A 12,458-nucleotide genomic window follows, 5' to 3' on the forward strand; every position below is an offset into this window, starting at 1 on the left:
GGGTCTTTGTCACTATGCTCTTTTAGTAACACCTTCTCAATCAATACAGGAATTCAAGCACATATTTTCTTTGTAAAATTTTATGACAGCTTCATAAACTAGTTTAGCACAATATGAACACCTGGAATTCTCACAATGTTTAAGAGCACTGATCTTGGAAGCAACACATCAATGCTGATGGAAAGAGTAGTAGCATCTGCTACTGAGCAAGCTCTACAAATACTATGCATAGATCTGATTCATTCAGAATGTGAAGTGAATGAGAGGCACATTCAGCAGGCTATCCAACAATCAAATAAGGTCATTTAATTCAGAAGATCCAAGGACGGTTTGAGACGACCTACAACGACAACAATAGGGAGCCCAACCTGATTATTGAACCGACTCTTCGTATTCATGTCTATGGGGGATATGAAGGGCGTCTCATAGCAGTCATTAGCCTACCCTATTATGGGGCAGATGCATGCCCCCTCCTTAGCAAAGAGGGGCAGCTGATCACGGCATGAAGGGAAAGAAGAGCAAGACCTTGTCCTCGTACCTGGAGCTTACATCTCCGAGATACAATAGAGGAAGCCCGTATCCAGCACCTCTCCCCCAACTCCTTCCCCGGTGAATAGCCAACCCCTCCCCTCCCCTCTTTCACGCTTCTGCTATTACTGGGCCAGGGATACGAGCTCGCCGCCGCCGCCATCAGCAGACAAAGGCCCCTCCAGAGCCGAGGCGGCACGGCCACAACAAAGGGGCCGAGTCAAGAAGAGAGCGCGAGAGAACCCAGGGCGGGTGCGCGTGTGTATGTGTGTTTGTGTGAAGGGGATGGGGATGGGGGGGGAGGTTGTTCTTAGGCTGGGGGAGGGGATTCCGGGCCCGTGAGGAGCAGCTCCCCTCCCGGCGCAGGGGGGCGGGCCACCCGCCTGCTTTGCTTTAAGCCACATTCAATGAGCGGCGGCATTAGCAGGCGCACGGCCCAGTTCCTACCGCCTTCCTCCTGCCTTGCTTCTCCCCAAGCTGGGGCTGTGGGGGCGGGGGCTCCCGGGCTCCCTCCCCGACAGCGACCAGGCCTGTCCTGACCTGGCAGAGCTGCTGACAGTACTCGCTGGCAGCTTCCACGGCCGGCTCGTTGCTTTCCCTCAGCGCCGTCTCCAGCTCTAGCAGCCGCTCTTTCAAGCTCCGCATATCCAGGAGGCCGCTCTGGCTGCCAACGCCGAGACTACCGCTGTCCTGCTCGGCCTCCTCGTCCGCCATCTTCGCACCCAGCTCCGTCGCGTACGCAGCCCCCCCTCTCCTCCTCCTCCTCCCCCCCCTATTCCTCCGGAACGGCCCGCCTCCCCTCCCGCACGCCCCGTACTGGTCACGTGATTACACAATGCCACGTTCCGGGAGGAGTGTCACGTGCGGGGTGAGGGAGGAGAGTTCGGAAAAGGCAGTTCGCTCCTTCGCTCGCTCTTCCTCTCCCCTCCGCTCTCTTTTCGCAGAGGGGCGGGGTAACGCTTCCTAATGTTGTCACGTGTAGAAGCCGGCGCGCGCCGAATGGCACTTGCCGCCCCGTGACGTGTCTCGAGGACTTTTGGCGGCAGAACAGCAACCGTAAAACTAGAATCCTTTCAGTTTCGTTCGTCGGATTTTTCCTTTTTATTCCAGCCGTGAAAGGAACAGAGCAATGGGCTTATTATGCTCGTGGCAGGAATAGGTGTCAAAAGCCTTAACTGACGCTCCCTACGCACTTTCTTTTTTCCTTCAAGCAAAGTTTGACTACTGTAACTTATTTTCCTAAATACACCGTCAAGGTGTCCCCCTACCTCATGTATCTCACTAATTCGTGTATCTCTAATTCCCTCGTGTATTTCACTCATTGTCAGGTCTGTCAGTCTGTCTGATCTGAACAATCAACAATGTATATTCTAACAAAACAAGGATTCATGAAACCAAAAAGGGATCCTCATGATTTCATATGATATTTAAAGAGGTCACCCACAAAACCATCGAATCGTGCAGCCCATCTGCCTCTACTGACTGAACCAGTGAAATTATGGTTCTGCCACTCCACGTGGCTACGGGCAAAAACATGGATAACAGGCAGGGATCCTCCTCTGGATTTCAAGTGATTTTTACAGAGCAACACCCCCAAACCACAATCTATTCATAGAGCACATTGGAATCCGCTGCCTGAACCACAAAAATCAGGGATCCACCACTAGTGGCTGTGGTTTGGGGTATTTTCCATGTAAAAATCATGAGGATCCCTGTCATTCATATTTTTGTGCTGTGGCCATGCCCACGAGTGGTGGATCTATGATTCTGGTGGTTCAGTCTGCGGAGGCTGATGGGCTCTGTGACTGGGCTGTGGTTTAGGAGGGTTGCTCTGTAAAAAATCATATGAAATCAAGAGGATCACTGTGTTTTCCATATTTTTGCGCTGTAGCCATACCTACGAGTGACAGAATTGTGATCTTTGTGGTTCAGTCCATGGAGGCAGATGTGCTCTATGATTAGGGTGACCATATTTTGGAAACCAAAAAGGAGGACAACATGGTCAGCCCCCAAGGGGGCGTGTCCAGCACCAAGGGGGCGTGCCCACCCGAACATAGCCTTGGTCACATGTCTGATTTTACAGCACACATTTAAGACCAATCTGTTCTACGTAGCATCTTAATGTTAAAATCACTGAAATAAAGAACAAGTGAGAGATTCAGTGTATCTGAAATTAACTTCACTCACTCCTACTTTTGTAGGTTTTGCTGTACTTTGAAGCTTTTGCTATGCTTTGTGTGATACAGTCTCCCCTTCCCTCAAATATCTTTTCTGACTGTATCTTCACTCATTGCAAGCTACTGTTGTTGTTAACAGGGTTTGTTACTGGCCGGCCGGATGGCTGGCTTTTTTTAATTTCAATTTTTTAAAAAAGCTTGTGTATAATTGTCACAAGTTTCTCTACTCTAACATTAGGGTGGGTTTTGTGGCAGTTTACCTAAAGACTGGAGATCCCCTTAATGCCAAGGGCTGAAACTGCTCAATATGCAAAACCCCAAAGAGGAGGTTTGACAACCTGAGTTTGAAGGATATGGCTCCAGCAGTTTTAAAACACAATAATTTTAAAACTTTGAACTTTTAAAAAAATCCTAAAAAAAATGGATGAACAGATCTGATTCAAACCTGGCATTTCTAAATCTCTCCTTAAGAGATATCATTGTGCCAATTTTCAGCCCTTTATCTTTTAAAAATGTCATTTTTAAAAAATAATTTTAAAACCTCAAACTTTTTTTAAAAATCCTAAAACTCAATGGATGGACAGATCTGTTTCAAACTTGGCATAGCTAAAGTCCTTGTTAAGAGCAATCATGGTGCCAAGTTTCATCTCTATCTTTAAAAATAATATTTTTTAAAAAAATATTTAAATCCTCAAATTTTTAAAAAAATCCCTAAAAATCAATGGATGAACAGATCTGTTTCAAATTTGGCATGGCTAAAGCTCTACCTAAAAGTTATCATGGTGCCAACTTTCAGCTCTTTATCTTTAAAAATGATGGTTTAAAAAATAATTTAAAACCCTCAATTTTAAAAAAATTCCTAAAAAATCAATGGATGAACAGATCTGTTTCAAATTTGGTGTGGCTAAAGCTCTACCTAAATCCTATCATGGTGTGAAGTTTCATCTCTTTATCTTTAAAAATAATAATTTTAAAACCTCAATTTTTTAAAAAAATCCTAAAAAATCAATGGATGAACGGATATGTTTCAAATTTGGTATGACTAAAGCCCTTCCTAAGTGCTACCATCGTGCCAAGTTTCATGTCTTTATCTTAAAAAGTGATGGAGTTATAAGCATTTTTGTTAATTCCCATTAGAGCTGGGAATAATAATAATTTCCCTCCCCTCCCGGATTTGTCATCAAAAAACCCGGGCAAATCCGGGCATATGGTCACCCTATCTATGATTGTATGGTGGTTTTGGAGTGTCCTCTTTAAAAATCATGAAATCATGAGGATCCCTTTTTGATTTCATGGATCCTTGTTTTACCCAGACCCCTAAAACAACAATAAAGGTAACCATTTAGTTGTGATTCCAAGCCCTCCCGTTCATGCTTGACAATAAAGACCTGTGAGTAATACACAAAGCCTTATTCAACAAATAAACATCACTTCACACCTAAAGGGAGCGTGAATACTAGGAGCTATCCTCTAAGCTTAATTAGGCTAACAAAGCTAGACAGTTGCCTTCAACAAAAGCAGGACTGTTTACTATAGTCCAACTGATACTTTAGCTGGTGTGTGTGTGTGTATCTTTCCGGAGGAGACTCTCCCAAGCTGCTACCCTAAGGGACCACCTCCCACCTCCTCTCAACTCCACTCACTTGACCCTGCAGCAGACTCGTATCTATCAACTCCGATGTCCCTGCCCCCTCGGACAGAGGCCGAGTTCTCAGGAGTGGGGGAAGGATGGTCTCTGAGCTGTCTGCATTCTCTGCAATAAGCTCATGGGAAGATTCAATAATTACAATATTTATATACAGCTCCATATCTAAAATAGATTTCAGAGCAGTGCTCAAAGGAATAAAACAGTAAAAAGAAAGAAGATTAAACACAACAAATTAAAATTGTTCTATTTAAAACAAAGGACCAATAAAAACAGTGGCTGCTCAGTTGAACGCTTTCTGGAAAAGAGATGTTTTCAGGAGGCACTGGAAGCAACATAGTGTTGGCGCTTGCCTAACCTCCAGGGGTATGGAGTTCCAACGAGAACATCCTTTATTCTTGAAGAGCCTTGGAGAATCTCCTAGCCTGTTTCCTGTGTTAGCTAGTAAATTCCTGGTTCTTCTTCAGATTCTGAGTCTGATCGACCCACTGAAATCCCTTCCCGAACACTAGAGAGAACATGCCTGTTCCTGACAGTAGTGCACAAAAGGGAAAAAATAAAAATATAAAAAAGCATAGGTGGGCAATGCCTTTATTAGGATGAACCAAAATTTCCCCCCAAATTGTGCAAGTTTTCAAAGTACTCAAGAATGATGTCTAAAGAAGAGTTCTGGAGAATATAAAAGCTTGCACAATTTTACAGAATTTTGGTTGGTCCTAAAATAATGTATATTATGTAACTGTTAAATATAGCATTTATTTAATGCTTCAGGAAATCTACATATTTTAAAAATAAATTTGTCCCTGTCTAAGAAGAAAATTATTCTCAAAAATAAAAATGTATGAGTCATTTCTTCATAAGAATCAAAGTATTTTTGGGGTGGCGAGGAAGTGGTGCTTTTCTATACTTTCTTTGCCACCTCAAGGCTACAGCTATTATAAGATAAAGTATTTATTTTAGAGTGCAAGATCCACTAAATGAGGAACCGTAGGACTGGTGGAAACCCCACTAAGCCAGCAGAAATGCCACCACCTTGCCAGATACACTAGTAGAACTCCCCCAATACACATGCAGAATAATGCCACCAAAGCTGTTCCTCTGACCAAGATACACTGATGGAATGGTTGAAATGGGATGAAGTGAATTTACACCAAGTGTATTCGTTATTTATTTAGAAAGTAATGAATTTGTCCATGCGAGCTTGAATTCTTTAATATGAACTCTCATTCTGTTTATACACGTTTTTGCAAATTTGCAATATCAAGGTGTATCTTGGGAACTGTAATTTGGAATCTGGTTTCTGATTGGTTGTTGTCATGTGGCCTGCCTGTATGATAATGTGATGTTTACTCACCATTGCCAATTGCTAGGGTGACCATATGAAAAGGAGGACAGGGCTCCTGTATCTTTAACAGTTGCATAGAAAAGGGAATTTCAGCAGGTGTCATTTGTATGCATGTTGCACATTGTGAAATTTCCTCTTCATCACAACAGTTAAAGCTGCAGGAGCTATACTGCAGCTATACTAGAGTGACCGGATTTAAAAGAGGGCAGGGCACCTGCAGCTTTAACTGTTGGATGAAGAGGAAATTTCCCCAGGTTTTCCATATATACAAATGACACCTGCTGAAATTCCATTTTCAATATAACTGTTAAAGATACAGGATCCCTGTCCTCTTTTTCATCTGGTCACCATACAATTGCTGATATGAAGATGGACCCTGCAGAGTGTTCCTTCTCATGGACCTGGAGCTGCAGCGGCAGCAAAGGAATCACCTAAGGAGACTGCTTCAAGTAAGTTTTTTGGGGGTCTGCAGGGCCGGTGCCAGACTATTTTGTGCCCTAGGCAAGGTGAGCTACTTGCACATACCCACAAATTGCCAACTTCAATTCAACTCTTCAAGAAGAGTTTCTGAACTATTATATTTTCCTTTTATTATGTTTTTTCTTAAAACAGCTAATTTGTATAAAACTGTGACCCTTAAAGGGCAGTACTGCGCCCCTCTGAGGTCTGCGCCATAGGCGGCTGCCTAGTTGGCCTAATGGTAGTGCCGGCCCTGGGGGTCTATGTGGCATGACAACTGAATATTGGAGAGAAGGAATCTGTATACTATTTTACTATACCTGCTCTGAAGTTCGCAATCAATTCCGAACTTAATAAATTTGTAATATATCAATCCAGATTGGCTACAAAGATAAGGATTATGAACAGACAAGCAGTACAACAATGGAACCAATTACCTAGGGAGGTTGTGGCCTCTCCCACACTAGAGGCATTAAAGAGGCAGCTGGACAACCATCTGTCAGGGATGCTTTAGGGTGGATTCCTGCATTGAGCAGGGGGTTGGACTCGATGGCTTTGTAGGCCCCTTCCAACTCTGCTATTCTATGATTCTATAAGTTTCAATTAACCAGCTGAGTAATTGTGAAGTTCAGTGGCATCACTAGATAAAACTAATTTCACGACGTGGGAAAAATACAAGATGTGTAATAAGTGGGTTACAATTAAAAACTTTAAATGACAGATTTTAAAAGGCCTGGGAAAATAAACATGTTAAAAACTTGATGTGCATTAAGTGGGTTACGATTAAAAACTTTAAATCACAGATTTTAAAAGGTCTGGGAAAATCAACATTTCATTTCCCTTGGTGGCACCTGGAGCACGGCCTTTAAAGAAGATCTCCAAGTTCAGGTAGGAGGCAATCTTTCAGGTGCCCTAGTCCTCAACATTCAAGGCTGTAAAGGGCAAAAGTAGCACTTTGAATTGGACCTGGAAATGGACTGGGAGCCATTGCAGTTGACAAAACACTGGTGTAATATGAACAAATCACTCCATTCATGTGAATAGGGGAGGAAAAGCTGCCCTACCAAAACAAGCAACAAACCAAAACAAAACTGGTGGAGTTGTATCCCACCCCCATCACGGACACATGGCGACACAGTTGTTGGCAGTTGTTGGCAGAGGGTGGGCTTCTCCCATTTTATGGCAGGGCTGCTTGTTTTTCCCTATTCAAATGAATGGTGAAATCACTCTGTTCACTTACATAGAAGAAAAAAAACAGGTGGCATCAAATTGGGGATCCAAGTTTTAAAGGGTTTGTAGAAATCAGCTCCATTGGGCTCCTCCCTTACTCAACTGTTATTTGGCAGGAACCATTGCATCAGGCAGCAGCAGAAGGAGTGCCAGGAAGCAGGGCTTGCGCCATAGGTTCTGCTGACAGTCTAACTCCATTTACCTGTTCCTCTCCTGTTTCCATTCCAGCTGGTCTTATAAGAGCTACTATGCAACTTTAAGAAGCGGTGACTGAGTTTGCTTGTTTTCCTCTTCCTTCCTCATCCATTTTTCCTTTTGTGCCATGTCTTTCTGACTACCTTGTTTTTATTGATCTTATGTAAGATCAATAAAAACTTGCCTGGCTTTCATTTTGTTCAGTGCATTCATTTTTAATCATGTTCTCTTTGTCAATTGCCAATAATAAATGTCTGTCATTTTCTAATCTAAGGCATCAATATGTCTCTCCATGGTGTTGCTGAGTATGCAACACTATTGCACGGTTTACTGTTATTTAGTTATGAGCCACATTATGAGCCACATGCCAATCAGAATCAAGGGAAGGAGATGAGAATGTGGGGACCTTCCTGTCCACTATTTGACAGATGCAGTCGTAAAGATACTAATCTATATCCCTAGTGGATCACTGTGTTGACTCCAACTTCTATCAAAATGTGGACACACAAAATGTGATCAGCTGAAGGAAGGAGCTTCCTTCCAACTACTATAAAGATAGAGGCCTAGTTCTTTCTGAAGTAGTAAATCTATGTCTAGACTGAAATTACTTGAGACTGAAGGTAGGGATCTATATAAATGAATGTTCCTCCATACAAAAGTTTCCCTCCTCCCCAAAAAACATAAATGTCCAGTGGAAGGATTCTAGGCTAGACATTCCCCTGTAATGCCAGCTTTCTGGGGAGGGATTTTTAGAAAAAATAGAAATGAAGGAGCATTAAATCATGTGAACCCTTACCTACAGTCTCAAATGGTACAATCTAGTAAGAATTAAGCCAAGAGAGTCAGATATGTCACAGGGAGAAGTAGTAATGTTTTAGCCAGTATGTAGTGGTAATAGGAGTTTTCTTTTCTGGCCATGCTTTGCCATTAAACCCAACAAGGAGGAGAGGAAGAGGAGTCACATACAGGAATGTCATTGTAGTTTCATATAGGCCTTTTGATGCTCCGTAGTTCTGTATTGCTGCTTCTTTAGAACTGCTTTATTAACTTAATGACTCGGTATAGAAGGTCATCTTCACCTCTGGTGTCTGGTTCACACAGGGGCCTCTAAATGAGGCCACATTTGTACGGAATCATCTGTGCATGTGTAGCTTCAAGCAGCTGTGGCTAAAGAACCTAATTTCTGGCTTCTTGCCCCATGGCTGCATGCTCATCAACTTGATAGCTGCCACTCATGTTCACTCTCTCTTCGCAGGTGGAGGAAGGTGGTACATTTTAATAGTATTGTCTAATGATTGACTGTTCTCAATGCCCTGTGTTCTCTTCTCCAAGGGCTTCTCTACATTAAAGCAAAAATCCCACATCCTTACCAGGGCTTCATCTTCCAGAGTCTTTGTGGGATTACACATGCTTCCCCCTTTTCTTTTCCTATTCCCTTTGTGGGCAAGTTCCATACATTTCATTTATACAGCTAGTAGATGGCGCTGCAATATTCTGCTATTCTGGAAGTACACCAGCTCTTTGATGGTGGTTTATATTTAGTACTGCATTTTCTGCGATTTATAAAATGGCGGAATAAAGCTTAAAATGACAGAAGAGGCACCAGAGGTTGATGACATTGTGAAAAGGACCCACAAACTTCTGTGAATGAACAATCATGAGAACATGATAAATGCCTCATGTAGAAACAACCCAAGACTCATTGGTGGTCAGGGTGTGCATAACTCAGCATGAATACCTTTACTTGCGTGAGTCTTTCCCTATCACAAAGTCTGGCATACTTCCCTCCTCCTACTTCCCATCAAATGCATATTCACCAGGTGTCCTCCATAAGAGTCTTGCCTTGCAGAAGTTCTATTTGATTGTGAGGGCAAAAACAGACATTACTTTAAATCCTTATCTAGCAGTTATGCCTTTTTTCATGCTTACTCTAGAACAGGTGCCAGGAGCCCAATCTGTATTGGAACCCTATCGTGAAATAGGGGGAGGGTATGATACAGAACAGGCTCCCTGCATTTATCTAGAGTAAAAATTGGGGCGGGGGCACTGATATATATTTAAAGTAATGTCTGTTTTGGCCCTCAGTGTATCACAAATGAGGTTTTGAGAGGATTTGTTCCCTATTGTGGAACAGGGCTATTAGGGAGGCCATACTCACCTTTCTGCTGCTGTTTGTTGCCTTGTCATGTTCTTGCTCTGGCCTTTGCCTCTCTGAGTGCGCTATTCTCTGACATGTCTCCTTAGGGCTTAACTACACATTATGCACAAACACATGTAGCAAAAGTCAGGATGGCAGCTTTTTCTCCTGATCTGCATGGATTCTGTACACCCCAGCCTGAATATTCATGGTGGCATCTGGCACAGAACATCTCAGTGTAGTTTGTAGAATCCATACAATAAACACCACTATTTTGTCTGCCCCCTTAATGGAGTCATGTCTAGACGGAAGTGTTTTGCAGTTAGTTCCTCATAGTTATTATAATATCTCTAAACAGACACTCATCCATTTTTTCATGAACCATCCCATTTTACAAGAATGGAAAGTGGAGCTGAATCTGAGAGTTGATTCCTCTTGAGAACTGGAATCAGAGCTGGGATTGCAGCACTCTGCTTCTTGGACCACAGCTTTCCATGGCCTATTAAAATTACTATAAATGCTTGCTGGTAAACTGTCAGTAGAAGTAGACAATATTATTTTCTACTCCAGATGTCTTTTATTTGTCTTTTCTTGAACATATTATCTTTCACCAGTAAAATCATAAAAATACACAGGGAACATAAAAATGGCTTCTGCTCTGGTATTTTTACAGCAGCATTATTTGTTCACAGCAATATTCTCTTGTATTTTCCACTTAATTAATATTACAAGCTGGAAGTCTTGAGAGGGAGGTGAACTCCCCTGCTATTCTATCATTGATTGAACACTACCAGTATAGTGCCTGTTACAAGAATATTAATTTGAATGGGGTATAATATACACGGAACAGGGAAAAACAAAATCACTAGGAATGCAGATGGAAAGCTAGATACATAATAACTTCCTTGATTCATAAATGGATTTTTAGAATAAAATGAAGAATAAATGCTTCTAAAACCAAATTCTAAAACTCTTTTAGCTAAGAGTGTAACAAATGTTAAGAATTTAACCAGTAGGCTCTCTTCACTCCAAATTAAACACTTTGAGAACATTTGATTTCTAAGGCAGAAAATTAAGCATGTGTTAACTAGGGTGACCATATGAAAAGGAGGACAGGGCTCCTGTATCTTTAATAGTTGTAGAGAAAAGCGAATTTCAGCAGGTGTCATTTGTATGCATGCAGCACCTGGTGAAATTCCCCCTTCCTCACCAGAGAGAAAGCTGCAGGAGCCCTGCCCTCTTTTATATCCTTTCACTCTAGTAGGGCTCCTGCAGCTTGAACTGTTGTGATGAAGAGGGAATTTCACCAGGGGCTGCATGCATATAAATGACACCTGCTGAAATTCCCTTTTCTGTACATCTGTTAAAGGTATAGGCGCCCTGTCCTCCTTTCCGTACGGTCACCCTAGTGTTAACTCTTTCCTTAAAAAAAGTTTTCGTTTGCACAAGAACATCGTTTAGCCAGGAGCAGATCCACACAGAGGCTTCGGGACGCCCTGAAGGCGCTTTAGGGCGCCCTGAAATCGAAGATGTACACCCTACCTTAACTGTTCCAAGAAGAGGCGGAGGCGGAGGAGGAGGAGGCGGCCCCGCATCGCCCCTTGCGGGAACGGGATGAAGAGTTGCCGCACCCGGCGGCTTCGCCGGGGAATCAGCTGCCGCCCAACTACCCACCGGCCTCCTTTTGCTGGCGAAAGAGCCACCCAGGCCCACCCCTCGCTCGCAGGCAGCCGGGCACGGCTCCTTTCCAGAGTGGGTTTCTCCGTCTCCGAAGCCCCCGCCCCCCGCATCCTCGCCCCCTCGCTGGGATCGCCGAAGCGCTCGGTTAGCTGCACTTTAGCGGCGCCTACTCAAAAGTAAGTCCCACCGCACCTCAGCCCGCCGAGGTGTGTGTCGCACACTGCCCACCTGACGGCGTTAGGGCGGCAGTCGGGGTTTTTCTCCTCCTCCTCCGCCTCTTCTTGAAACGGTTAAGGTAGGGTGTACATCATCGATTTCGGGGCGCCCTAAAGTGCCTTCAGGGCGTCCCGAAGCCTCTGTGTGGATCTGGCCCCTGTCACTATAACTCCTGAATGGACACCTTGATAGAAAACCAACCAGCAGGTACCTATTTTCACTTGGATGCTTTATTGCAGGATCTACACTACTGCTTTGTAACGGTATTGAAATGCACTGACAACTGTTGGGCCCCATGACACATTACATATACCGTTTTCAAACCACTTTCATAGTGTTATATCCTGCTTGGTGTAGATCTGGCCTAAGTGTGCAAATAAACTGTTTTTTTTTAATGGCAGAATGACAATTTGTAATACTTAAATGGGGATTTTCCTTTCAAGTAAGCAGAATATGGCTACAGCCTCTTGGTTCATTTATTTATTAAATTTATATCCTGCATTTCTGCCAAAAATGCCACTCAAGGTGACAACAATACTGTTTTAAATACAACCTTATATGTACAGTTAAAACATAAATGCAGATAAAAACCACTTTTAAAACACATCAATACAACGAAATAACACCCAACCAATTACATTAAGAGATGAGAAGTGAACTCACCATATTCTTCTCTCTTATCCAATGGAAATGTCCCCTCTTTTTCCTTCCTGGCCTTAAGCATGGTTTCCAATTACGTCTGCGTTGTCATTACTCTGGTTAATGCCAACCGGGATTCATGTTAGAACCAGTGTTTGAAATCAGGGTTTAAGACTGGAAATCAAGGACAAGGAGAAATGGGGAGGG

At 43.1% G+C, this 12,458-nt stretch overlaps 1 protein-coding gene across 1 annotated transcript in view; it reads right to left on the minus strand.

Moving 5' to 3' along the window:
- Nucleotides 1–1,256, minus strand: part of ZNF292 (zinc finger protein 292) — a 42,278-nt gene extending 41,022 nt beyond the window's left edge. Inside the window, exon 1 of the mRNA XM_063124902.1 lies at nucleotides 1,069–1,256. Coding sequence (XP_062980972.1) covers nucleotides 1,069–1,242 — 174 coding nt within the window. The 5' untranslated portion in view covers nucleotides 1,243–1,256. The remainder of the gene's footprint in view (nucleotides 1–1,068) is intronic.
- Between the last annotated feature and the right edge of the window lie 11,202 nt (nucleotides 1,257–12,458).

Source organism: Elgaria multicarinata, chromosome 4, assembly GCF_023053635.1.
Source record: "Elgaria multicarinata webbii isolate HBS135686 ecotype San Diego chromosome 4, rElgMul1.1.pri, whole genome shotgun sequence".
Taxonomy (NCBI): domain Eukaryota; kingdom Metazoa; phylum Chordata; class Lepidosauria; order Squamata; family Anguidae; genus Elgaria; species Elgaria multicarinata.